The 27,357-nt window shown below is 43.5% G+C and overlaps 1 protein-coding gene across 4 annotated transcripts in view; it reads right to left on the bottom strand.

Moving 5' to 3' along the window:
* Positions 1-27,357, bottom strand: part of fstl5 (follistatin-like 5) — a 505,241-nt gene that overhangs the window by 57,554 nt on the left and 420,330 nt on the right. For all 4 annotated transcript variants that reach the window (XM_072573289.1, XM_072573241.1, XM_072573184.1 and 1 more), the window contains one exon: positions 21,676-21,810. In XM_072573289.1, the coding sequence (XP_072429390.1) occupies positions 21,676-21,810 (135 nt within the window). The remainder of the gene's footprint in view (positions 1-21,675; positions 21,811-27,357) is intronic.

Below are 27,357 nucleotides of genomic sequence, written 5' to 3'. Positions count from 1 at the left end.
TTAGTGGGAAAGCCTCAAATCGGCTACTCGGACCTTCACATTTCGGAGCAACTTTCAATGAAACCTTGGATAAGGATGGTGGCTTGTAATGCTAACAAATCTTTATTTGTTTCTACGTAATCTTTGAAATCCACTCCCAAGTCAGTTCCAGAAAAGAGACCCAGCAAAAAGCCCCATCTCAAACAGTCCCTTGAACCTCTGAAGAGGAACTTGCGTGAGCCTCAGAGGATGGGCCATCACGCTTTTTCTCTCTACCCACTCCCCACCTCCCCCCACCCACCATCACAGAGCCATTTACTGCAGAGGCTAACCTACACAGAGTAGGGTTGAGGTCATCCCCATTCTGGTAAGCACAGCACTGACATGTATCCATAGCTAGAGCAGGAGGAAATAGCGGTGGTCTCTGACACTCATATCTGCAGGAGCAGTGGCCCCTGCTCAGCCCAATACCGATATAGATTTGATAGAAATGCAGGAGCAAGCAGGAGAAAGATGGGCGCAGGTGCTAAATATTGTACGCAAACTGAAGTAAAATTTGATGTCTGCAGTTTGGCTCTGCTGTGCAAGTGCTTGCCTGTCTCTATGGAATGGATGACTGCTATCAAAGAGAGTGAGGTATGGCAGAAAAATCAGCATTTGCGAGGGACATGTTAGGCCTTCACTCCATTGCTTCAACCATAGATGCATTCATTGAATACTTAGGCAAGAGGCAGTATGATGGCTCACTGGCTAGCATTACTGCCTCACAGCACTAGGGACATGGGTTCAGTTCCAGTCTTGGGTGACTTGTCTGTGTGGAGTTTGCACATTTTTCCCTGTGTGGGTTCACTGCAGGTGCTCCGATTTCTTCACACCCACCCAAAGATTAGAGTAGATTCCCTACAGTGCCGAAACAGGCCCTTCGGCCCAACCAGTCCACACCGGCCCTCCAAGGGGTAAGCCACCCAGACCCATTTCCCTCTGACTAATGCACCTAACACTACGGGCAATTTAGCATGGCCAATTCACCTAACCTGCACATCTTTGGATTGTGGGATGAAACCGGAGCACCCAGAGGAAACCCACGCAGACACAGGGAGAATGTGCAAACTCCACGCAGACAGTCGACCAAGGCTGGAATCGAACCTGGGTCCCTGGTGCTGTGAGGCAGCAGTGCTAACCACTGAGCCACCGTACTGCCCTTAAAGATGTGCAGGTTAGGTAGACTGGCCATGCTAAATTGCTCCACACAGTGTCCAGCAATGTGTAGGCTAGGTGAATTAACCATGGGAATACGGGGACAGGGTCAGGATGTGTCTGGTGTCATGCTCTTCGGAGGGTCAGTGTGGACTTGATGGGCCAAATGGCCTGTTTCCACACTGTAGGGATTCTATGATTTCTAAGAAATGAGTAGAACCAGTACACCTGTCAATGCCAGTGGAGGCAAGTTGGCAAAGCAATAAGCAGGCTTCCTCAAGGTCAGCTGGAGTTGCCAAGATGGATCCAAAATGTAGTCAACTTAAGAGAAAGATTGAACAACATTGTACAGAAGGTACAACCAAAGTGAGTTCAATCTGAAATTAAACCAGACACAACACTTGGTATGACAGTCTTGTGTCTCTTTCAATTCTGTTAAGGATCTGAAAAATTATGTTTCCATTGTAGGCTATCTTGATGGGCGCTGAAATGCCCGCTCAAATGTGCGTTATGTGGCTGATGCTATCATTCTCCGCTATTCTCTGGAAGGAACATAACCTCTGGAAAGTAGGAACTTAAGCTGGACGCTTGTGTTTTGGAGTCAATCAGCAGGGTTTAGGCTCTCTGAAACTCTGCAATAGATGAACACCCCTTGCAAACAGACAAGATTCTTTGGGGACGGGACAGGGTAAATGTCGAGAGGTTGTTTCCCATTGTGGTAAATTTTAGGCCCAGAGGGCATAATTTTAGACTAAGGGGTCACCGATTTAAGTCAGGTGACAATTTTTTCTTTTGGATGTTGGCCAATCTATAGCATTCTGTCACGTTTGAGTCACATACACACAGTTCTCATGGAATTCTGCATAACTCAATAAAGAGTGTAGAGCAGCACCAGGCATATCTAAATATGAAGTGTCAACCTGACGAAGCTACAAAACAAGACCACATATATGCCAATCAGCATAAGCAGCAACTGATAGACAGTGCTAAGTGATTCAACAACCAATGGATCAGATCTAAGCTTTGCAGTCATAAAGTCAGAGTCGCACAGATTGCCCAGTCCTACAGTCAATGCTGACTGTAATCTCAAACCAAACCTGTCCCACCTGCCTGCGCTTGATCCATATACATTCACAAATTTCTTATTCATGTACTTATCTTCTGTCTCTTAAATGTTGTAACTATACCTGCATCCATCACTTGGTCTGGAAGTTTATTCCACATACAAACTACTCTGTATAAAAAAAACTGTCCCTCATGTTTTTTTTAAATATCTTTCTCCTTTCACCTTAAAAATATGAATGACAGGACACCAAGTTCTAGTCCAACCGGTTTATTTGGAAGTACAAGATTTTGGAGCGCTGCAGCTTTGTCAGGTAGCTGATGGGGCAGGATGATCGGACACAGGATATATAGTAAAAGATCAAAGTGTCATACAATTGATGCAATGCTTTTTTTGGATCAAGGTGGCACCAGATATGGTCAACTCCTTGTGAGCTCCTTTGTGCAGATCTAAGTTTCCTATTTCCTACAATCGTTCTACAATCTTTAAATTTAACAGACTGTACCTGTGTTTTTGCTTTTACCACTGTTCACCTTATCCATGCTACTAAACTCTGTGATTTGCCTGTATTGCTTGCAAGACAAAGATTTTCACTGTGTCTCGGTACATGTGACAATAAATTCAATTCAATGCAATGCAATGCATTGAACAAACCTAGGTTGCTGTTATGTCTTTAATCACTTAGAATACCTTCAATGCATTGTCAGAGCTGAGATGCCACCTTTTTATTAAATAAAACCTTAAGTTATCTCAGGAATGTGACTTGAAAGCAGTTTTGGGATTTATATATTAACGAATCGAAGTCTGCATTCCCATTCTAAGTGAGTAAAGGGTTAACAACCAACTAAGTTTGTTCAATACATCACATCTGTTCTATGACACCTGTGATTTTTGCCGTAATTCTGTATCCTATTATCCTGCCCCACTAGTTACCTGATGAAGGAGCTGTAATCTGAAAGCTTGTACTTCCAAACAAACCTGTTGGTCTATAACCTGGTGCTGTGCGATTTTTAACTTTGTCCACCCCAACCCAACACCGGCACCTCCAAATCTTAAAAATACGCCCATAGTCCTGAAATCCGCCACTCTACAGAAAAGACACCTACCATTATCTGTACGCCTCATGCTTTTATAAAGCTCACTGCTCCAGGGAAAAAAAGTCCCAGTTTATTTAACTTCTCCCCATAACTCAAACCCAACATACCCAGCAACATCTTGGTAAATCCTTTCTGAACCCTCTTCATTTTAATAATATCCATCCAATAACAGGATGATCAGAACTGAACAAAGTACTTCAGGTGAGCTCTCATCAATGCTTTGCACAACATCAACATCATGTCCCAACTCCTATACTCAAAGGTCTGAACAATGAAGGCAAGAATGCTAAATGCCTTCTTATTTATCCTATCAATGATGCAATTACGTTCCTGAATCCTGAGGTCTCTCGGTTCTGCAACACTATCCAAGGTCATACTTTCAACTGTATAAGTTCTGTCCTTCTTTGTTTTATCAAAGTGCAGTACCTCATACTTATCCAAATTAAACTCCATCTGCCACTTTTCAGTCTATTGACCCAACTGATCAAGATCTCTTTGTAATCTTAGAAATCCTTCTTCATTGCCCAGACTACCCACCAATCATAGTATCATCATCAAACTTCCTAACCATGCCTTCTATGTTCTCAACTAAATCATTTTATATAACTGACGACCAAAAGTGGGCCCAGTACCTGTGGAACACTGGTAGTCTCAGGTCTCCAATCTGAAAAAAACCCCACCATCACTTACTGTCTCTTGCCATTAAGCCAATTTTCTATCCAATTGGCAAACTCACCCTGAATTCCATCTAATCTAACTATGGCCTGCACATTGAGTCATGAACAGAGGTGGACAATTAAAAACTCACACAAGCAACCCTTTTCTCTATAATAAGGGAGTCCAGCATACTCGTGCAAAATAAAAGATCTGATAACCCTCAACTCCACTTCACTACTTTATCTATATAAACTTGGATTCCCATACACATTAGAAATCTATCTCTCAGCCTTGAATATAATTAGTAATGCAGCCTCAACAATTCTCTGGGATATGAATGCTATAGATTATAATCCTCTAAGAGAAAAAAAACAACCCTCATCTGACTCTCCCCTTACTTTGAGATTACGGCCTCTGGTCCTAGACTTCCCTACATGATGAAACAACCTCTCCACATCTATCCTGTCAAGTCTAGCATTGTATATTTCAACAAGGTTTCACGCATTCTTCTCAACTCAAATGAGTACAAGCCTAACCTGCTAATTCTCTCCCTTACAAATATTTCCCTCCACACCTGGAATCTACTTCATGAACCTCCTGGTCTACAATGCCACGATATCTTTCTTTAGACAGGCACCTAAAATTGTTCTCAGTATTTCTTCAGGTGGTGTCTGGTTAGTGACTTCTAAAGTTTTAACAAGGTGTCCTGATTACTATCTTATTTAATAAGATCATGGCTGATTTGTCTATTCCACATTCCCACCAACACCTGATAAGCAAATTGACCAAAAGTTATCAAGAATCTAATGATATTTGCCTTAAAAGTTGTTCAACATTTTTTGAAGAAGTGAGTCTCAAAGACTTACCACCTTTTTGAAGTAAAATATTTCATCTCTTTCTTAAATGGAGAGCCCCTTACTTTTAAAGGGAACGTTTAGTTCCAGAGATACTCAAATATAAGTTGATGTAAATGCCCATTTCAATCAGGTTAAGCATATTATTCAGTGAAGTTTGAAATGCCTGAGGCACAGCCTTGTCAGGAGTCTTGGAAAGTCTCTCTATGGAATAGGAGATAATTTTAGATTAACAATATGAAAAAGCTAACAAGACTTCAGTGAAATTGTGTGTAAGTACAATTTGGCAAGTCAGTGAGTAGTTTTAAAATGGAGAAAAAGGTGGGTTGGATCAGTCACTGCATATTCGAGGCCTACAGCACAGAAAAAGTCCCTTTACCCATTGCATCCGTGTGAGTCAAAAACCGCCATCTAAATATTCCAATCCCACATTCCAGCATTATCAATTGTGATAGTGATTCCTGTGTTATCCCACTAGTCACTGGCTGCCACTTAGGAAATGACCCGTGTATTCCTAATCTCTGTTACCTGTCTGCCACCCAGTTCTATAGCTATTTCAGTTGAAAAGTATGGTGCTGGAAAAGCACAGCAGATCAGGCAGCATCTGAGGAGCAGGAGAATCGATCTTTGAGCATTCCTGATGAAGAGGTCATGTTTGAAACATCGATTCTCCTGCTCCTTGGATGCTGCCTGACCTGCTGTGCTTTTCCAGCACCACACTTTTCAACTCTGATCTTCAGCATCTGCAGTCCACACTTTCTCCTATAACCACTTCAGTTGACCTGACTACCTCAACCTCATGTGCTTTAATTTTACATGCTAATCCCTGAGAAAACCTTAATGAAAGCGTTTAGAAGGTAGAAGTAAATCTCATTGATTGGCTGCCCCCTTATCAACTCTGTTATTAACGCAGCCAGTGAAACAGTGTCACCCACCCCAATAGCCTCGGATGTACCGGTTACAGATGCGCAGAGGCCATGTCCCGCAGCGGCAACATAAGAGCATGGGCCGGGCCGAATTCCAGAGCAGGGGAATCCCGAGTCCTGGAGTGGCATGTGGGATATCCCAAGTCTTGAAGCGGTGCAAGGGAAATCCCGGTACAGCATGACTTACTTTATTGCTGCTGAGTGCTGGTGAGCAGCAGTCTGAGGGCTGGAGCAATGAAGGACAATTGTTGAGCTTGGGTCTGGCGCCATATGCTGAGTTACGGCTATTTGGAATTTTTACCAGACGGTATTGTAAATCCTTTTGCACAATGTTATAACTACCTCACTTCTAATTCATTCTCAGGCTCTGTAAATAATGCTACTGCTTTCTTTTTAATCCACTTTTGCTTAACATTACGATTTGTTTCTATTCTAAGATTTGCACCTTGGTACTTGTACCTAAGATGGCACCAAAGAAGGCAGCCAGTGTAAAAGCTTTTCAGTGTACAGGTCATTCTGCTACACCATGCGTTTTGTTAACACGAATTTGCTATAACACAACTGGTAAATTGGAGACACTGTTTCTAAAGCATGAAGTTTTGCAGTGTATATTAACTATAATGTGATTCTGGCCTCATTAGTTTCAACAGTCCTGCTATTATGTGATTTTCTTGTAACAGGGAATTGAACAGAATCGGAGAAAGTGAGGACTGCAGATGCTGGAGATCGGAGCTGAAAATGTGTTGCTGGAAAAGCGCAGCAGGTCAGGCAGCATCCAAGGAGCAGGAGAATCGACGTTTCGGGCATGAGCCCTGAAGAAGGGCTTTTCCAACAACACATTTTCAGCATTGAACAGGATAGAACTACCATATTACAGCAGAACTAACTGTAATTCTGTCCTGGAATAAAAGTGACAATACTGGTCATCCCGGTACCCAAGGAAACCCATACAGCATGCCTCAGTGACCACTTACATCAGGTTCCTACTTATTGACTGCAGCTCCACCATCAACATTATAATTCCAAACAAGCTAATTATCAAACTCCAAGACCTCTGCTCCACCCTCTGTAATTGGATCCTCGACTTCCTGACTCACAGACAGCAATCAGTGAGAATAGACAACAGCCACATCAGCCCCTGACTATACTCCTTGTACACTCATGACTGTGTGGCCAAATTTTGCTCTTATTCCATCAACGAGTTCATTGACGATACCACCATTGTAGGTTTGATCTCAAACAACGATGATACAGAATACAGGAAAGAGATAGAGTACTTGCTGGCCTGGTGTAAAGATACCAATCATTCCCTCAATGTCAGTAAAAGGGAATGATTTGAAGATGCCGGTGTTGGACTGGGGTGTACAAAGTTAAAAATCACACGACACCAGGTTATAGTCCAACAGGTTTAATTGGAAGCACACTAGCTTTTGGAGCGATGCTCCTTCACTTACCTGATGAAGGAGCATCACTCCGAAAGCTAGTGCTTCCAATTAAACCTGTTGGACTATAACCTGGTGTTGTGTGAATTTTAACTTTGTAAAAGGGAGGACCTGGTCATTGACATCAGGAAGCAAGGTGGAGGTCATGCCCCTATCTACATCAATGGAGTTGAGCCAGAGGTGGTTGACAGTGTCAAGTTCCTTGGAGGTACGATATTCAGTAATTTGTGCTGGTTTACCCATATTGACACGACAGCCAAGAAAGCACAACACCACCTCTCCTTCCTCAGGAGGCTTAGAAATTTCAGCACACCTGTAAAGAGTCTCTTCAATTTTTATAGATGCACCATGCAAAGTATTCTATCTGGATGTATCATGGCTTGATATGCAACAGCTCTGCCTAGGACTGTAAGAAACTACAGAGAGTTGTGAACACAGCCCAGTCGACCATGCAAACCAACCTTCCATTCATTGACTCCATTTATACTTCTTGCTGCCTTGGAAAGGCATCTAATATAATTAAAGACCTCTCCCACCTCACTTAAAATCTCTTCCAAGCTCCTCCATCAGGCAGAAGATACAAAGGTGTAAACACTTGAACCAACAGAATCAAGAACAGCTTCTTCCCTGGTGTTGTTAGAGTTCTGAACGGACCTCCCAGACTTTACATTTAACGTTGATTTCGCTGTTTGTGGATGTTCTCACCAGTTGTAACACTTCACTCTGTTCTATTACCCCTGTGTATTTTGTATGATGTAATCTGCCTGAACTGCATCCAAAACAAAAATTTTTCACGTACCTAGATACATGACCATAATGAATCAAATCAAATCAATCAATCAATCTTTACTTGTTAATGTTTTCCACATAGAAATTAAATTGACAGAAAGGAACAAAAAAAATGGATTAAATTCAAAAACATAAAACAGAACTCTGGATGCTGGAGATCTCAAACAAACAAAAACTGGAATTGATGGAGAAACCCAAAAGGTGTGGCAGCTTCTGTAGAGAGGGAAAGTGTTAAATGTTTGCCCTTGTGTGAAGAGGATGAGAACTCCTTGATAGTTTCTACTGTGTTTCCTAAAAGCAGCAACATAAATTACCAGAAACAAATTAGGTAAACAGGTACATAAAATATGAGATAAGACAGATTGATCCCATTATAGGTACTTGAAGCAGTCAGAAGAATTATTGGTAATAAATCACATTCTGAACGCTTCTAGTTATATTTCAAGCCCCAAACAAGAGATGACTATTCACTCCTGATAAGTATAAATCTGTCAGGCCATAGATCAGATTACACTCCTGCTTGTTGTATGAACAATCTCTGACAGCAAACACAGGTACTACACTAGAAATACATCCACTTAATAACAAGGAAAATGCATATAATACTGTAAACCCAGCCCCAAAACACAGAATACTCTTAGTGAATGGTCGCACAGGATGGATTATTTAGTTTCAGACAGCAGACTGCTGATACGTAATTTGAAAAATACCTTCCTGCAGTAAGCCCCATGGGAAGCTGGTACATTTCCAATTTTACATTTCTAACAGGAGAACAAAACAATGAAGAGGATAAATGTGAGATGACAACATTTATTTCTCAACCCAGGTCTCACAATCTTGCATTAGCCAACATTAAACGTAATTTTCAACATTCACTGTTCCACACTATATAGATTTCTTTCTGTTCGTCTGTCTACTTATTTGTTGCTTCTAATCCTCTTCCAATTTAGTGTCAACTACAACCTGCTTTGTTTCTATACTTAGCTCTTCAAAACAACAATACATGATAATTTTTCCTTATGTGATGCCTAGCTAATGTCAACAGATATCTACTCACAGCCACCCTTTGCAACTTACATGCAAACACAATTCCCCAAAATGTCATTCTCTTAAGTCATAACAATTGATCTTTATCTCACAAAAGAAACAATTCTGTAGCAGGCCTAACACTCCAGAGAAGGTGATGGACAAGTGAGATTATTGCGACACTATTAATCCAGAAATTCCGTTAATGTTCTGGGAACTAGGTTTTGAATCTGACCATAGCAGATGGTGGAATTTAAATTCAATTCAGAATATCTGGAAATAAGAACCTGCTCCTGACTGTGAAATCATTCCCAATTGTTGGAAAAGCCCATCTGGCTTACTAACGTCCTTCAGAGACTCACTTGCTATCCTCATCTGCTCGAGCCGACATGTCAATCTAGACCCATGGCAATGTGGTTAATTCCAAACTGTACTCTGAAATAGCTAGTGAGCTCCTCAGTTGTATCAATCACTATAAAGTCTCAACAAAGACATTAAACCAGATAGACAAGCTGATGTCGACCTAGGCATTGGAAAAGACAACAGCAGATTCGCCCCTGTCCATTTAGCCAAGTCCTCCGTGGGACAGCTGTCTTATAAATTAATCAAGCAATAAACTGACACAGAAATACTCATGACTTTGTCCCAGAGACTAGGATGATCATTCCTGGAAAAGTCCTGCCAGGACAAACCTGGAAGAGGTAGCAGCATACTGGTATACAGTCGATTGCCCTCAAACCCCTCAACAGTGATTCCAGACCCCCTTCAGATCAAACTTGAACAAGGAAACCCATTCTGGTTACCGTATACTGTCCCTCTCTCAGATGATGAAAGAGTACTCCTCCACCTGGTTGCAGATATTGAAATCTATAAGTATCTTCAATATCTACAACCAAGAGTGGCTTGGCAGCACTACTGATCAAGCTAGTCGGGTACGAAAGGACATCACTGCTAGATTAGATCTGTAGCAGGTGGTGAGGGAACCAACAAGAGGGAAAAATATACTTTATCTCATCCTTACCAATCTGCCTGCTGCAGATGCATTTGTCCATGGTAGTATTGGGAAGTGAGACCACCCCACAATCAGTGTAGAGACAAAGGCCTTTCAAATTGAAAATACCCTCTAAAGTGTTGTGTGGCACTGTTGCTGTACCATATAGGGGAGATTTTTAACAGACCTTATAACTGAAAATGTAACCTCATAGCCTGGAATATCCTCCACTCCACCATCATCATGAAGCCAGGGGATCAAACCTGGGTCAATGGAGATTACAGGAGGTCAGGCCAGGAGCAGAATAAGCAGCACGAGAGGGGAAGAGCTAAGTGAGTTCTCAGCCAACAGATCAAATTCAAGTGTCATATCCAGTCATGAACGGTAACAGGCAATTAAACAACTCACAGGAGGAGAAGGCTACAGAAAATCCTCAGCCTCTGATGAAAGAGCCCAACACGTGAGTGCAACAGATAAGTCTGAAGGACACGCAGCAATCTTCAGCCAGAAGTACTGAGTAGATGGCCCATCTTGGCCTCCTCCAGTGGTTCCCCGCATCACAGCTACCAGTCTTCAGCCCCAATTCAGTTCACTCCATATAACATCAAGAAAGGCTCTGGGCTCTTACAACATTCCAGCAATTGTCCTGAAGACCTCTGCTCCAGAATGTGCTGCTGGTATTGCCAAGCTCTTCCAGTACAGGCACAACACTGGCTTCAACCCGACAATGTGGAAAATTGTTCAGGGATATCCTGTACATAAACAGTCAGACAAATCCAACCCAGCCAATTATCACCTGGTCAGTTTACTTTTTAACATCAGTAAAGTGATGGAAGGTGTCAACAGCAGTGCTATGAAGCAGCACCTGTTCAGCAATAACTTGATCAGTGTCGCCAGTTTGCGTTCTGCCAAAGACACTCAGCTTCTGAGCTCACTATCACCTTGTTTTAAAGGGCTGACAACCAGGGGTGAGATGACAGTGACAGCCTTTGACATAAAGATTGCATTCAATTGAGTGTGGCATCAATGAGTCCTGGCAAAAGTGGAATTAATGTATATTGGGAGAAAACTCTCTGCTGGTTGGAGTCATACCTGGCACACAGCAATATGGTTGTGGTTGTAGGACGTCAGTCAACTCAGCTCCAGAACATCTCTGCAAGAGTTCCTCAGGCTAGTGTCCTAGGCCTAACCATCTTCAGCTGCTTCATCTTCAGCCCTCCATCATATGTTCAGAAGTGGGGATATTCACTGATGATTACACAATGTTCTGCACTACTTGCAACTTCTCAGAGGCTGAACCAGTCCATGTTCAAATGCAACAAAATCTGGACAATATTAAGGTTTGGGCTGACAAGTGTTACAACACAGGGTAAACTCTCCTGCTTAATTTGAAACCAGCAACACAGAAAAGATTTATCCTGTGCGGTAATCTGTGAAAACTTGAGTGGCCAAGAACTATGTAAAGTAAAACTTAACAACTTTATTTCTTAAAGTATAACAAAGAATAATTAACTAACCACTCTTTACAATTTCTTTCTTTAATCTATCTTTTACCTTCCCTTCTATAATACGAGTCTGATAAAACTCTCAATTAAGATTTACAAAACAACACTTCTTATCCCAAAACCAGGCAGCCATAGGTTTTTGGCTTTGGATCTTCCTGTGTCTCCTTGTTAGGAATTTCTGTGTCACAAGTTACTGATCAAAAAGGTACTTTTAAGAGAGATATTTTTTCAAGCAATTTGTTACATGCTAGGAACTTGCAGTTCTCCTCTCAACTGTTTAATATTTCCCCAGTCTTATACCCCAGAGCATCGGATTGGCTTTTAAGATTACCAATATACTCAATTCAAATTTGATTGGAAATTGATACTTTCTCGGGGTTGAATTTAAACTGATTGGCCAAATTCAATTTGTTTTTGTTTCCAGGCAATGAACTAATCAAGTTGTTTGACTCAGTGTTACATTGTTGCATTGTTGAGAACACTTATTGCTGTGTCCGGTAGTTCTGTTGTTTTTAACTCTCTTAAAAGTACACTCACACCTTCATAACACAATTGACAAGTAACATTTACACCACACAAATGCAGGCAATGACCATCTCCAATAAGAAACAATATAATTACCACCCCTTAACATTCAATAGTGTTACAAATATTCTTGGGATTACTATTGACCAGAAACTTATGGACCCACCACATAAATACAATGGCCACAAGAACTTGGAATACTGAAAGTGTAACTCACCTTCTGACTCCTAGAGCCTATCATCTACAAGTCACAGGTCAAGAGTGTGATGAAATACTCTCCACTTGTTGGAGGGTACAGCTCCAATGACACTCAGGAAGTTTGCCAACATTCAGGACTAAACAGCCCACTTGATAGGCACGACATCCACAATATCCACTTCCTCTACCACCAACACACTGGACCAGCAGCATGTACAATCTACAAGATATGCTGCGGAAATCGATTGAAAATTCTTAGGCAGCACTTTTGAAACTCAAGATAACTTCCATCTAGAAGGACACGGGCAGCAAATAAATGAGAACATCACCACCTGCAACTTCCCTTCCAGGCTACATAACCTCCTGACTTGGAAATATATCATCATCCCTTCATTGGCACTGAGTCAAAATCCTAGAATTACATCTCTTAACTTTATTGTGGGTCAGCCTACACAATGTGGACTGAAGCAGTTCAAGAAGGTAGCTGGCTCCCATGTTCTCAAGAGCAACTAGGGACAAGCAATAAGTGCTAGCTGACTTGCAACGTTCACATCCCGTGAATTAATAAAAAATAACGGGTTGAAATACTATGGTGGCAATTTAAGAATTGAACTCTTTTATGAAAATCAGGCAATAAAATATGGTTCTACCTCCTTCCCAAGATACACAAGCCTGACCACCCTGGCCGACCCATTGTCTCAGCATGCTCCTGCTCCACTGAACTCATCTCTATCTACCTCGACACTGTCCTATCCCCCCTAGTCCACAAACTCCCCACATACATTTGAGGCACCACCCACGCCCTCCACCTCCTCCAAGACTTCTGTTTCCCCGGCCCCCAATGCCTCATCTTCACCATGGATATCCAATCCCTCTACACCTCCATCCGCCATGACCAGGGCCTCCAAGCCATCCATTTCTTCCTCTCCTGACATCCCCAACAGTACCCTTCCACTGACACTCTCATTCGTTTGGCTGAACTGGTCCTCACCCTTAACAATTTCTCCTTCGAATCCTCCCACTTCCTCCAGACCAAAGGGGAGCCATGGGCACCCGTATGGGCCCCAGCTGTGCCTGTCTCTTTGTTGGCTACTTAGAACAGTCGATCTTCCGTAATTACACCGGCACCACTCCCCACCTCTTCCTCCGCTAAATTGATGACTGTATTGGCGCCACCTCGTGCTCCCACGAGGAGGTTGAGCAATTCATCAACTTCACCAACACATTCCACCCTGATCTTAAATTTACCTGGACCATCTCTGACACCTCTCTCCCCTTCCTGGACCTCTCCATCTCCATTAATGATGACCGACTTGACACTGTAAATTTTTTACAAACCCACCGACTCCCACAGCTACCTGGATTACACCTTTTCCCACCCTACCTCCTGCAAAAATGCCATCCCATATTCCCAATTCCTCCGCCTCTGCCGTATCTGCTCCCAGGAGGACCAGTTCCACCACAGAACACAGCAGATGGCCTCCTTCTTTAGAGACCGCAATTTCCCTTCCCACGTGGTGAAAGATGCCCTCCAATGCATCTCGTCCACATCCCACACCTCCACCCTCAGACCCTACCCCTCCAACAATAACAAGGACAGAACGCCCCTGGTGCTCACCTTCCACCCTACCAACCTACTCATAAACCAAATCATCCGCCGACATTTCCGCCACCTCCAAAAAGACCCTACCACCAGGGACATATTTCCCTCCCCACCCCTTTCCACCTTCCATAAAGACCATTCCCTCCGTGACTACCTGGTCAGGTCCACGCCCCCCTTACAACCCACCGTCCCATCTTGGCACCTTCCCATGCCACTGCAGGAACTGCAAAACCTGCACCCACCCTTCCTCCCTCACCTCTATCCAAGGCCCTAAAGGAGCCTTCCACATCCATCAAAGTTTTACCTACACATCCACTAATATCATATATTGCATCCGTTGCTCCCGATGTGGTCTCCTCTACATTGGGGAGACTGGGCGCCTCCTAGCAGAGCGCTTTAGGGAAGATCTCCGGGACACCCGCACCAATCAACCACACTGCCCTGTGGACCAACATTTCAACTCCCCCTCCCACTCTGCCGAGGACATGGAGGTCCTGGGCCTCCTTCACCACTGCTCCCTCACCACCAGACGCCTGGAGGTAGAATGCCTCATCTTCCACCTCGGAACACTTCAACCCCAGGGCATCAATATGGACTTCAACATTTTCCTCATTTCCCCCACCTCACCCTAGTTCCAAACTTCCAGCTCAGCACTGTCCCATGACTTGTCCTACCTGCCTATCTTCTTTTCCACCTATCCACTCCACCTTCCTCCCTGACCTATCACCTTCATCCCCCTCCTCCACTCACCTATTGTACTCTATGCTACTTTCTCCCCACCCCCACCATCCTCTAGCTTATCTCTCCACGCTTCAGGCTCTCTGCCTTTATTCCTGATGAAGGGCTTTTGCCCGAAACGTCGATTTTACTGCTCCTTGGATGCTGCCTGAACTGCTGTGCTCTTCCAGCACCACTAATCCAGAATCTGGTTTCTAGCATCTGCAGTCATTGTTTTTACCTAATAAAATACTGATGTCAGTAAAGTAATTGGTTGGGTTGTTGTCAAAACTCAATCGCCATATTCATTTCCCTTTGGGGGAAGGAGTTTCTTTATTTAGTTTGAACTTGAACTGGCTTTTATATCCAGGTTATCCACTGACTCTTTTACACCATAACCTGTGACTCTCCTCACATGTTTGTTGTGAGACATTGTATCTTATGCCTTCCAGAAATCCAGAAATACCATGGTCATAAATATTATCTTCATCCATCTTGTCTGTTTCCACTTCAAATGTTCCAAAACATTAACCACAATTTTCTCTTTAGAAATCTATACTCTTCTTCCTCATCAATTTAGCTTTTATCCTTTGCCTGTGCGTTCTATCCCAAATAATTGGTCCCCCATCACTGAAGTTAAACAGGTCTGTAATCGCAGGCATTAGTTTACTATATTTTTGAACAAGGCCATATTGTTGGCAATCTTCCAATCTTCTGACACCTCAATGGAGTCCAGGGAAGACTGAAATATTACGGCTAATGCCTCCATACTTTCTACCTCCACTTGCTTTAAAATCTTTGGGTGCATCTCATGCAGTCTCGGTGACTAATTGATTATAATTGCTGAGTGCTAGGAAACAGACAGTAATGATCAATGGATATATTTTGGGCTGAAGGAAGGTTTGTCGGGGAATTCCCCCCCGGGTCAATATTGGGACCCTCACTTTTCCTGATATCATAGTCTAAATCTCGGTGTGCAGGAAACAATTTCAAAGTTTACAGATGCCACAAAACATGAACGAATTGCAAAATGTGATGAGTTCAGTGTGGAAGTCTAAAAAGACAAGTTGGTGAAATGGATGGATTGGTGGCAGCAGAACTTCAATGCAGAGAAAGTGATGCACTTTGATCAAAAAGCAGTAACCCAATATAAACTAAGGGGCTACAATTCTAAAAGGGGTGCAGGAGCAGATGCACCTGGCTGTATATGTACACACATATCACTGAAGATGACAGACAGAAGGAGAAAGCCGTAAATAAAGCAAACGGTGTTTTGGGCTTTATTAATAGGGGCATAGCTTGGAAGAGCAAGGAGATGACGTTGAATCTGTATAAGACATGCATTATACCTCAGCTGCAGGATTGAATACAGTTGCGCATGCCACATTGTTTGGTCCCAGAACCTCATCGGTGAGGGTGATGCAACATGAACTATGGTACAGCGTGGATGGAGGTGGGATGGTGCCAGACAGTTACGACTCTTTGTTTCAGCAGTGGTGGCTTGATGAAGTATGGTTGCAGTGGTCTAATCGGTTTAGCAGCAGGGACTTAAGGAATCAGGGTGAGGAATGTGGATTCAAATCCATATTTGAGTGATAAGCAGGAGTTGTTCCAAAGACCACCTCACTTTATTGTGTTAAGACTATAAGATGAACTTTACTGTTTTATTTTTCTGGCTCTATATTTTGTGTTTCACTTTATTTTCTGTGTTTTAAAATGGCACCGTACAGTGGCAATGCTAAACAACACTCTTCACTGTATTTACAAAAACAACATGGAACAATAAATTAAATCATATCAAATTATAGGCCTTCCAGTACCGCAAAGGATCCAAAATTGAACTGCAAAGCTGACCCTTTGGCCATTTATTCATCAATGGAAAGAAAATGACTTTTGTCTTACTGTCACACATACAGTGCAGGTTTCTGACAAAAACAAAACTGAAGAATTACAGATGTTGGAAATCCGAAACAAAGACAAAAATTGCTGGAAAAACATAGCAGGTCTGGCAGTATCTATGGAAAGAATGCAGAGTGAACGCTCCCATTTCGGAGACACACCTTCAGAATAGCTGTGGGTTTCTGGCCATCATTTGACTCTTAATACCTGTGTCCAGAATATTTCAGAATTTCTTCCAGTGACAAAAAGCTTCGCTCTTTGGGACTCGGACTAACAGGAATATTTTTTGTGTTGTTATGAGGAAGCGGAATTAGGGGCAATCTTCTCGCTTCATGCTGCTACAGACACATCTATCATGACTGCTCCTTGTGATGTTGACACACGGTGAACTAATTTCCCTAACTATGCTTTTTAATTTTGGGAAAACCATATGGAGGGCTCACTTGTGCAGTTCAGGCTCCCCAGTAGTACTGTGGGAAAGTTGTAAAATTGCCCTTAATATTTGAAGTAATTGTTTTTTATATTTCACTAACATGACAGCATTTACTCCTCATTCCGGATTGTTCAGAGGGCATCAACTGTCAGCTACACAGTGCAGGATCAGAGATGCAAACAGAGCAAACTAGTCAGGAATAATAGACCATTCCTATAATACATTATTGAAACAATTGGGTACTTCCCAGCAATTAGGCAATTCATGGTCATTTTCTGGTATCAGTCCATAATTATTGTGTTTATTGAATTCAATTTCTTCAACTTGGCAGAATTTATCTATCAGAAATCTATTATTGTTACGAACAGTTTGGATCAATACAGTGAAATGTTATATTATTTTAATCCAACAACTGAAGTCCACAGCACAGGAGGTTGTGTTTGTGCTGGCTGTTTATTAGTCCAAGTCAAATCTACTCCCACTGCCCCGTACTTTCCTCACAAACTTGTATCTTCCTTTGCCTTCAATGTTTTTCTTTCAACCAAATGCCTCAATCATTTTTTTCAGTCATTTTACAAAGGGGTTTGTCATGATTGCCAGCGGACCTCAGAGAAGGCCTTTTCCAGAGCCAGATTTAGCCAAGGTCAGCCTCTGGTAGCAGTACAGGGGCTTGGAAAGGGTCAGATCACCACTCAGGGTGATCAGAGTCAGGGTATTCTCCACATAAGAGGTGAGGAGTTGAAAGTTGGCTGTCTAACACTGTCTTTATTCTTTTTGCCCTACTGGGGGCTACTTTCCTCCTGGAATGTGAGAGATAGAGAGAGAGAGACAGGTTTTTAGGAAAGATGAAAGTGGGTGCACAGCAATTTCTTTTCGCGTAGGTGGGAAGTGTCTTGAGTGAGTGATGAGGCAGCACAAAGGGCATGCAGGGTTAGTGTGGTCAAGTTGGAGTGAGCAAGTGGGGGAGATGTTGCAGGCACTGGTGACAGTGGTAGAGAATGAAGCTTGGTGGGAGGGGAGTACAAAAGGAGAGATGGAGTGTGTTTGAGATAGTAGAGAGAAGCTGGTGGCACGGTGGCTCAGTGGTTAGCACTGCTGCCTCATAGCACCAGGGTCCCAGGTTTGATTCTAGCCTCAGGTGACTGTCTGTGTGGGTTTCCTCCCACAGTCCAAAGGTGTACAGGTCAGGTGAATTGGCCATGCTAAATTGCCCATAGAGTTAGGTGCATCATTCAGAGAGGAATGGGACTGGGTGGGTTACTTTTCGAAGGGTCAGTATGGACTTGTTGGGCCGAAGGGCCTGTTTCCGCACTGTAGGGAATCTAATCACTAACACTTAGGGAGAAAATCATTAAAATAAAACAAAAGAACTGCAGAAGTTGGAGATTTGAAACAAACACCCTGACAGGTCACTGGACTTGAAACATTAACTTGGTTTTCTCATCACAGATTCTTTAGAAAATTCGATTTTTGTGTGTTGAAGAAGATCATTGATCTGAGCCGGACAATGGGCGGCACGGTTGGCACAGTGGTTAGCACTGCTGCCTCACAGTGCCAGAGACCCGGGTTCAATTCCCGCCTCAGGCGACTGACTGTGTGGAGTTTGCACGTTCTCCCCATGTCTGCGTAGGTTTCCTCCGGGTGCTCCGGTTTCCTCCCACAGTCCAAAGATGTGCAGGTCAGGTGAATTGGCCATGCTAAACTGCCCGTAGTGTTAGGTAAGGGGTAAATGTAGGGGTATGGGTGGGTTGCGCTTTGGTGGGTCGGTGTGGACTTGTTGGGCCGAAGGGCCTGTTTCCACACTGTAATCTAATCTAATCTAATGCTCTGCATTTCTCTGTGAGACTTTGTCTCCAAGAAGCAACCTTGGACCAGGACGGCATGAACTGGTATCCATTAGACCACGATTTATAGAAGCAGAATTAGCCCATTCAGACCATCGTGTCAGCTCCATTGTTCCATCATGGCTGATTGGTTTCTAAACCTCATTCTCCTGCATTCTCCCTGTAACCCTTGATCCTCTTAGTAATCCTATTGCCTAGCCATCTCTGTCTTAAAGACACTCAATGACTTGGCCTCTACAGCTCTTGGTGGCAATGAGCTCCACAGATGCACTACCCTCTGGCTGAAGAAACTCTTCCTCATCTCAGCTCTGAACGCTCCTCCCTTTGTTCTGAGACGACGTACCTTAGGTCCTAGTCCCTCCTACGAGTGGAAACATCTTCTCCATAATCATTTAACTGAGGCCTTTCAGTAATCTGTTTCAATGAGATGCCGCCTTGATCCTTTTAAACTCTGAGTTCAAAACTGGAGTCCTGAACTGCTCCTCATGTGACACTGTGGCCTCCAATGCTGGTTCAGTGAAAAGAGGAAGTCTTGCCTCTGTATTACTACATCCACCAGCACCTCCAGATGCCTGTCTGCAGAGCTGTGTGTTGTATTCACCAGTCTCGGGCAGATGGAAGGAACATACAGGGCAACTCCAGACCGACAGTGCTTGTCAGATGCACAAAAAGCTTTAAAGATGGCATTGCAGAATGGATGCCAGAAAAATCTGGGATGCTCTTTGATTGGCAAGTTGTTCTGGAAATGATATGTAGGAAGATGGGACTAGAATCAGGTGTGAGGGAAACCAGAGTGAGCAGGGTAAGTAATTTATGAGGAGACAGTGAGATCTGCAGATGCTGGAGATTAGAGTTGAGAGTGTGTTGCTGGACAAGCACAGAGGGCCGGGCAGCATCCGAGGAGCAGGAGATTCAATGTTTCGGGCCAGAGCCCATACGTAGTTTATGAATCAAGTTTGGTAAGATGCAGCACAAAAACTTGGCCTGGCAACTGAAATCCCTCCAAAAAGCTCATTCAACTTTAACCTAGCCAAATAAAATGCAAGATGCAACCCCTAATCTCTGATTTGCTGATGTAGTCACAAGATTTATACAACAAATCCAGTTCAGTTTGTGGTCAATGGCAATGCTCAAGATGTTGATAGTGGGGTTTCAGTGATAGTATGGCCATTGAACATCAATGAGTTAGATGGTAGCCTTTTTCCACCAACATCCAAACACATATTGCTGTAGTTTTGTGTCATTTGTCCCGAAATCCAAATCATTGATACAGATTGTGAAGTGACAATGGCTAACTTAGTCTTATTGACCTCACAAAGTCCAGCTAAGCAACATTTGTGAGCTAGTGCCATAATTGGGAGAGCAACAGTCAAACAATAGCCTGACAGCTATACCCATGACATCATATCCCAGAAAGCACTATCATCAGCTCTGGGGATTTCCTGTTCCAGTGGCAAGGAAGATCCACAAAGGTCCATGGATTACAATTGAGAGGGAGTTGCCCTGAGAGCCCTCAGCAATGGTCCTGACTCCATGATATCTCACTGCATCATGTTAACATGGGCCATGAAAACTTCCTGCTGATAACTACATTCTGCACTGCTTTACCAAGCCCCTCCTTCATGCTGAATACCACTTGTAGGCAACACTGAGGATGGCAAAGGTGTAGAATAAATTCTTTATGGGGGACTTCATGTCCACCATCAAGAGTGGTTCATCAGTACCACTGTCTACCGTGCTGATCAAGTCCACCGGGTTTGCAAAAGGGCTGAGCAAACCGACTACACAGAAAAATGCACTTGACCTTACTCTCACCAATCTGCTTGTCAGGTGACAGTAATCTGAAGAAGAAATAGGAAGAGGTGTGGCTCTCAAGTGGGAAACCTGAACACATCTGAATGCAGAAGCCAGGAGTATTGCAGCTTGTAACTCCCCAAAGGCTTGTCCATTATCTATAACAGACAAATCAGAGGGGTTATGGAACAATCTCCACTTGTACGGGTGACAGCACCTTCAACAACAGTCAAGAAGCTTCAGGATAAAGCAGTTGGCTCGATTAGCACCACACCCATAAACATCCACTCCATCCCCTTGGACAGCACCTTCCAAGATCACAACCACTTTCATCTAGAAGGGCAGCAGACATGTAGGAACATCACCTTCTGCAAATTCCCCTCCAAGCCACTCACCATTCCTGACTTGGGAAAATATCATTGTTCCTTCACTATCCCTAGGTCAAAACCCTGGCATCCTCTCCCTAACAGCACTGGGGATCTACAGACAGCAGACAGACAGCAGCAGCTCAAGAAGGCAGCTCACCACCACCTTCGCAAGAGCCACAAGGGATGGGCAATAAATGCTGGCCAGCCGGAGACACCCAAGTCCTGCGAGTGAATAAAACAAAATTGCGCCCTTTGTGTGAACAAATAAAAATTTTCCAAGGATTCAATTCACTTTAGTTGAATGTTATATCATCTCAGAAATAACTGCATGAAAATTCCCATAAAATGAACTGTTTTGAGGTAGGGTTATTTTCATGTAATTTATTGTGATACTTTCAATGCAAATAATTGCAGCAGCTAGTTTTCACAATCAAAGATTCCCACAATAAATTCATATGTTCCTTCTTTTGTCTGCTTGACAAAGAAAACTCTCTACTCCTCAATTGTGCTGTCAGACTTTTAATGACATTCTGACAGACAAAGTTTTGCTTTAATGACTTATTCATTAATGTTTCATAGTACTTCACATAACAGAAGACTAGCATGAAGTTCAAGTTAGCTGCTCCATTGCCTCTGTTAGGGAGATTCAGAGTTTTTTCACTTTGAATGAAAACTTCATGCATTTCAGCATCCTTTCACAATCTTTGAAGCACTCAAAATCTGTGCTGATAGGGCCAATAATAAAATGTTTCCAAAAGTTTTACATACGTGTCTTTCTGGCTGAATCTTCCACGAAAAGTGATGAAATATCTTCATCCACTCCAGCATCATTTTTAGCAATGCAGGTGTAGGCACCAGTATCTTCATAGCGCACGTTACTAATGTGCACTCCACTCCTATTTGCTGCAAAATACAAATAAATATTTCATATGCTCCTGCAAAATACAAATAAATATTTCATATGCTCCTTTTACTTAGTTTTCAAACAAAATCAACATTTAGATTGAAAAGGAATACCAATATTTATATATTATATATTTCAGAAATGCTCCACAATAATTCAGATGGAATGAATTGTTTTGAGATAAAAATTACCGTGTTAATGTAACTAATTATAGCAGCTAGTTTGCATAATCCAATATCCCACAGCCCAGAAGATAAACCGCCAATTCATCTGTTCAGTTTTTCTGATAATTTTAGTGGTGGAACATTTGTTGCCAATAACTCCAGGAGAAATTTCTGCTCTTCTCTCAACCCTGTCAGAGATTTTTGATGATCTTCTGTCACTTGGGGCATTGGTTTAATGACTTTGTTATTCGTATCTCCCAGCATTTCACAAGGTATCACATTAGCATCAAGTGTCAGCAATATGCTCGAATCCTTGAGCTGGTTTGGACAAATACGTGGCAAACATTTGAATAAGTAATATCAAATGATCTAAGCTGACATTCTGGCACATTAAATGAACAAAAAAGATCCAACCAACCTGAACGATTAAAATCACCCATGACATGTTCATTCCTATTATAATTTTAAGAAGGACTATCACAGAATCACTGAAGTGTTGCAGCACAAAGGGAGGCCTTTCAGTCTATCATGCGATAGGCCAGCGATCCAATGAGCATTGTAAATTTGGTCCACTCTCCGGCTCACCTCCACAATACTTCTCGGCAGTGCACTCCATTCAAGTGAAACGTTTTTCTAAATCACATCGCTTTTGCTACTTTTGCAAACCGCTTTAAATCAGTGTACTCTCACTCTCGAGCACTTTACAGGTGGGAACGATTCATCCCGATCTATTCAGTCCAGACCTCTCGTGATTTTGAAAACTTCCATTAGATCTCACTTCTTACCTTCGGGGTGAATCTCTGCAGTCTCTCCTCACAACTGATCATTTTCATCACCAGAACTATTTTAATCAATCTCTTGTACATTCTTCGAAATGCGTTCATATCCATTCTATAGAGGGGCACCAGGACGGTACAGAATACTCGGGTGAGTTTCAACAAATATCTGACATATTTTCAGCATTAGCTCCTTGCTGTTGTACTCCATGCCATTTTTCATAATGAGCTGAAAATGTGTTGCTGGAAAAGCACAGCAGGTCAGCCAGCATCCAAGGAACAGGAGAATCGACGTTTTCCAGCAACACATTTTTCAGCTCTGTTCTCCAGCATCTGCAGTCCTCACTTTCTCCTCCCATTTTTCATAATGCCCAGGATACCGTATATTTCATTAACTGTTCTCTGCCACCTCCAATCATTTCTGCACATATTATAGGTTCCCTCCGCTCTTGTATCCCCATGAGTATTGTATTTCCCAATTTATATCACCTAGCCAGGTTCTGCCGACCAAAATTCGTCATGCACTGAACTTCATCTGTTACTATTAATTTGTCAATGTGCTTTTGAGGTTCCATGCTACCCCTCTCACAGGTTACAATGCTTTCTAATTTTCTATCATCCACAATTTTGAAATTGTCTCATATATTAAGATCTAGTTCATTAATATATATCAGGAAAATCAAGGATATCAATACTGACCCTTGGAGTACTTCACTGCTAAACTTTCCACAGTCCAAAAACCACCCACTGACCACTGTCAACAGATGTGAAGCTGGAAGAGCACAGCAGATCAGAGCAGCAGGAAATTCAATATTTTGGGATGAAAGCCTTTGGGGAGAGGGAGGGGAGCCCACAAGTAAATGGGGGGTTGGTGCTGGGGGCAGGGTAGGTGGGATAACAATAGGTAGATGCAGATAGAGGGTTGTTGTGACTAATCAGTGGGAAAGGTGGAGTGGAGATGTGAGTAGGAAGATGGACAGGTTAGGTCAGCTCAGGGAGGTGAGTAGGTTGGGGAGGGCCAGACATGGGACAACGCCGGGGATGGAGGGATTCTGAAGCTGGTGAAGTCAATATTGAAGCCATTAGGCTGTGAGCCACTCAGGCAAAAGATGAGGTGTTGTTCCTCCAGTTTATGTTTAGCCTCACTCTGACAGTGGAGGAGGCCAGAGATAAACATGTCACCAGGACAGTGGGAGGGGGAATTAAAATAGATAGCAACTGGAAGGTCAGGTTGGTTGATGCATGCAGAGCACAGCTGCTCCTCAAACTTGTCCCCGCGCCTGCGTTTGGACTCCCTGATATAGAGGAAACCACATCGGGAGTAATGGATACAATAGATCAGGTTGGATGCAGTGCAGGTAAATCTCTGTTGAATCTGGAAGAATTGTTTGGAGCCTTGGACAGAGGTGAGGGTGAAGGTATAGGGGCAGGTGTTGCACTGCCTGGGGCTACAGGGGAACTTTCCAGATGTGGTGGAGAGATTGGTGGGGAACATGGAGTTGACGAGGAAGTTGTAGAGTCAACAGTCATGTGGAAAGTGGACGGGATGGGGAAGGAATATCTTTTGGGTGGTGGAATCTGATTGTAGGTGGCAGAAATATCAGAGGGGAGGTTGGTGGGGTGGTATGGGAGGACTAAAGGGACTCTATCTTTATTGATTCTGGAGGGAGAGGATTTGAGGGCAGCAGCCTGGGGACTGGAAGAGAGGTGGTTGAGGGCATCCTTAATTACCAAGAAGGGGAAACTAGGGTCCTTAAAGTAGGTGGATATCTGGGATGTTCTGGAGTGGAATGCCTTATCTGGGAGCAGATCCAGTGGAGGTGGAGGAATTGAGAGTAAGGGATAGCATTTTTACAGGATGGTGGGTGAGAGGAGGTATTTGTGGGAGACAGTTGGTTTGAAATGGATGTGAGTGATGAATCGGTTCCCAGAGATGGAGACAGAGAGGTCCAGGAAGGGGAGGGAGGAGTCAGAAATGATCCAGGTGAATTTGAAGATGGGATGGAAGCTGTTAGCAAAGTTGATGAACTTCTCAAGCTTCTTGCAGGAGCACAAGGCAGCACTAATACAGTCATCAATATAATAAAGAGGTGAGGGGTGGTGTTGGTGTGCTTGTGGAAGAGCGACTGTTCAGTGAATCCTACAAAGAGGGAGGCATTGCTCAGCTCATGCAAAATCCATGTCTATCCCTTTCATTTGTAGGAAATGGAAGGAGTCAAAGGAAACATTGTTGAGTGTGAGGACAAGTTCTGTCAAGTGAATGTGTCAGTGCAGGGGGACTGATTGGGCTTACGGGAGAGGAAGAAGCCCTCTATGCGGGGGGTACAGGTGTAAAGGGCCTGTATGTCCATGATGATGATGAGGTGTTGGGGCCCAGGGAATTGAAAGTTTTGGAGGAGGTAGAGGGTGTGGGTTGTGTCATGAATGTAGGTAGGGAGTTCCTGGACCAAATAGGAACTAATGGAGTAGAGGTAGGAGGAGATGGACTCAGTGGGGCAGGAGCAGGCAGAGACAATGGGTTGACCAGCACAGTCGGATTTATGGATTTTGGGTAGGAGATAGAAACCGATGATGTGGAATTGGGGAATTATCAGGTTGGCAGCTGTGGATAGGAGGGTTCATGAATTGATGATTAGATTAGATTAGATTACTTACAGTGTGGAAACAGGCCCTTCGGCCCAACAAGTCCACACCGCCCCGCCAAAGCGCAACCCACCCATACCCTTACATCTACCCCTTACCTCACACTACGGGCAATTTAACATGGCCAATTCACCTGACCTGCAAACCTTTGGACTGTGGGAGGAAACCGGAGCACCCGGAGGAAACCCACGCAGACACGGGGAGAATGTGCAAACTCCACACAGTCAGTCACCTGAGGCGGGAATTGAACCCAGGTCTCTGGCGCTGTGAGGCATTGATGGTTGGGAGGTGAAGGCTTGGTGATCAATGGTGGGGTCATAAGCAAGGAGGTGGTCGGAAGAGGTGTCAGAGAATTAGCATCTGGCCTTAGCGCTGCCATACTACCACCATGCTGTCCTTATCAACAGATTTAATAATGGGGTTGTGGTTGGAGTGAAGGGAGTGCAAGGCTGTGCATTCCAATGGGGAGAGATTGGAGTAAGTGAGATGGGCTAGGACATCCAAGTGATTGATGTCGCAGTGGCAGTTTGTGTTTAACAAGTCAAGGGAACATCAGAGGCTGGGAGAGTATGTCGAGGAGGATGAACATTGCCTGAGGCAGGGAAAAGGTCATTAGAGGGTAGGTTGGATTCTCGTTCAAAGAAATAGATGTGGATATAGAGGCGATAGGCAACAGGCAAAAGAGTCTGACATCATGACATGCGCGGACTTTGGTCACATGTGGGCAGAGGGGAATGAAGGTGAACCCTTTGCTGAGGACTGGCCGGTTAGCCTCAGTGAGGGAGAGGTCCAGCAGAATGGTGAATAGCCAGCAGCTGTGGCCTGGGGCTGGGGCTGAGTGTTGAGCTGGGGCCAGGAGCGGGATTGGAAACTTCATCATGAGTGGGGGGATGCGCTGGAATGGTCACTTGGGCGGAAGCTGAAGAAACCCAGTAGTCAACAATGTCTGTAGTCACGTGGTGTCTGGTGTCAGTGGAAACAGCAGTCAGGTGGTCTTCTACACCAGTGGAAGCAGCAGTCACCCATCGACCATGACTCTACTTTCCAACACTCAGCCAATGTTGTATCCACATTGCTACTGATAATTTTATTCCATGAACTGTAATCTTTCTCACAGATCTGTTGTGTCATCATTGGCAATCACTTGCTAATGAATATGATTTTCTGTGTAGGAAATTCCGTGTGAATCTTCATGGATTATGTTGGTCCCTGCATGGTTGATTAGCCCAATCTTACAGCTACATTTCCCACCACAGATTTAGTAGGTGTTTCTTTGAAGTAGAATTGGTCCTTGGCCTGAGATTCCTCTCTCAGATTCCTTTTGTGTAATTCCTCCTGCTGACAGGGGTTCTCACAGAATTGTTTCCCTTCCTACAGAAGCTTCCTCTGAGTTAGTTTCTTCTGACTGAGTGTCTTCCAGGTGTTGATGTCTTGTATTGCATTTCCTGAGAGAAATCTTCACAGAAAGTTTGAAATGCAGTCTATTGAAAAGCATTGTATCAAATGCCTTTTGAAAGTTTACATTAACCACATCAACAACATTATCCACTTTGATCTTTCCCATTACCTCTTCCGAATATTCAAGAAAGTGGGTGGCATGGTGGCTCAGTGGTTAGCACTGTTGCCTCACACTGCCAGGGACCTGGGTTTGATCCTAGCTTTGGGGGATTGTCTGTGTGGAGTTTGCATGTTCTCCCTGTGTCTGCGTGGGTTTTCTCCCACAATCCAAAAAGATGCGCAGGACAGGTGAATTGGCCATGCTAAATTATCAAGTCAGGGGTAAATATAGGGTAGGGGGGTGGGTTGCTCTTCAGAGGGTCAGTGTGGACTTGTTGGGCCGAAGGTCCTGTTTCCATACTGTAGGGAATCTAATCTAATTTACTTTTTAAAAAAGTTAGTTAAACAAGATTTTTCATTCAGAGACTGTGCTGGTTTTTTCTTAAACAACCCATTTTTCTTCATA

The sequence above is a fragment of the Chiloscyllium punctatum genome, chromosome 1 (assembly GCF_047496795.1).
Source record: "Chiloscyllium punctatum isolate Juve2018m chromosome 1, sChiPun1.3, whole genome shotgun sequence".
NCBI classification, from domain to species: Eukaryota; Metazoa; Chordata; class Chondrichthyes; order Orectolobiformes; family Hemiscylliidae; genus Chiloscyllium; species Chiloscyllium punctatum.
Note: the sequence above shows the minus strand (reverse complement) of the source record. Positions and strands in the feature narration are given on the sequence as shown.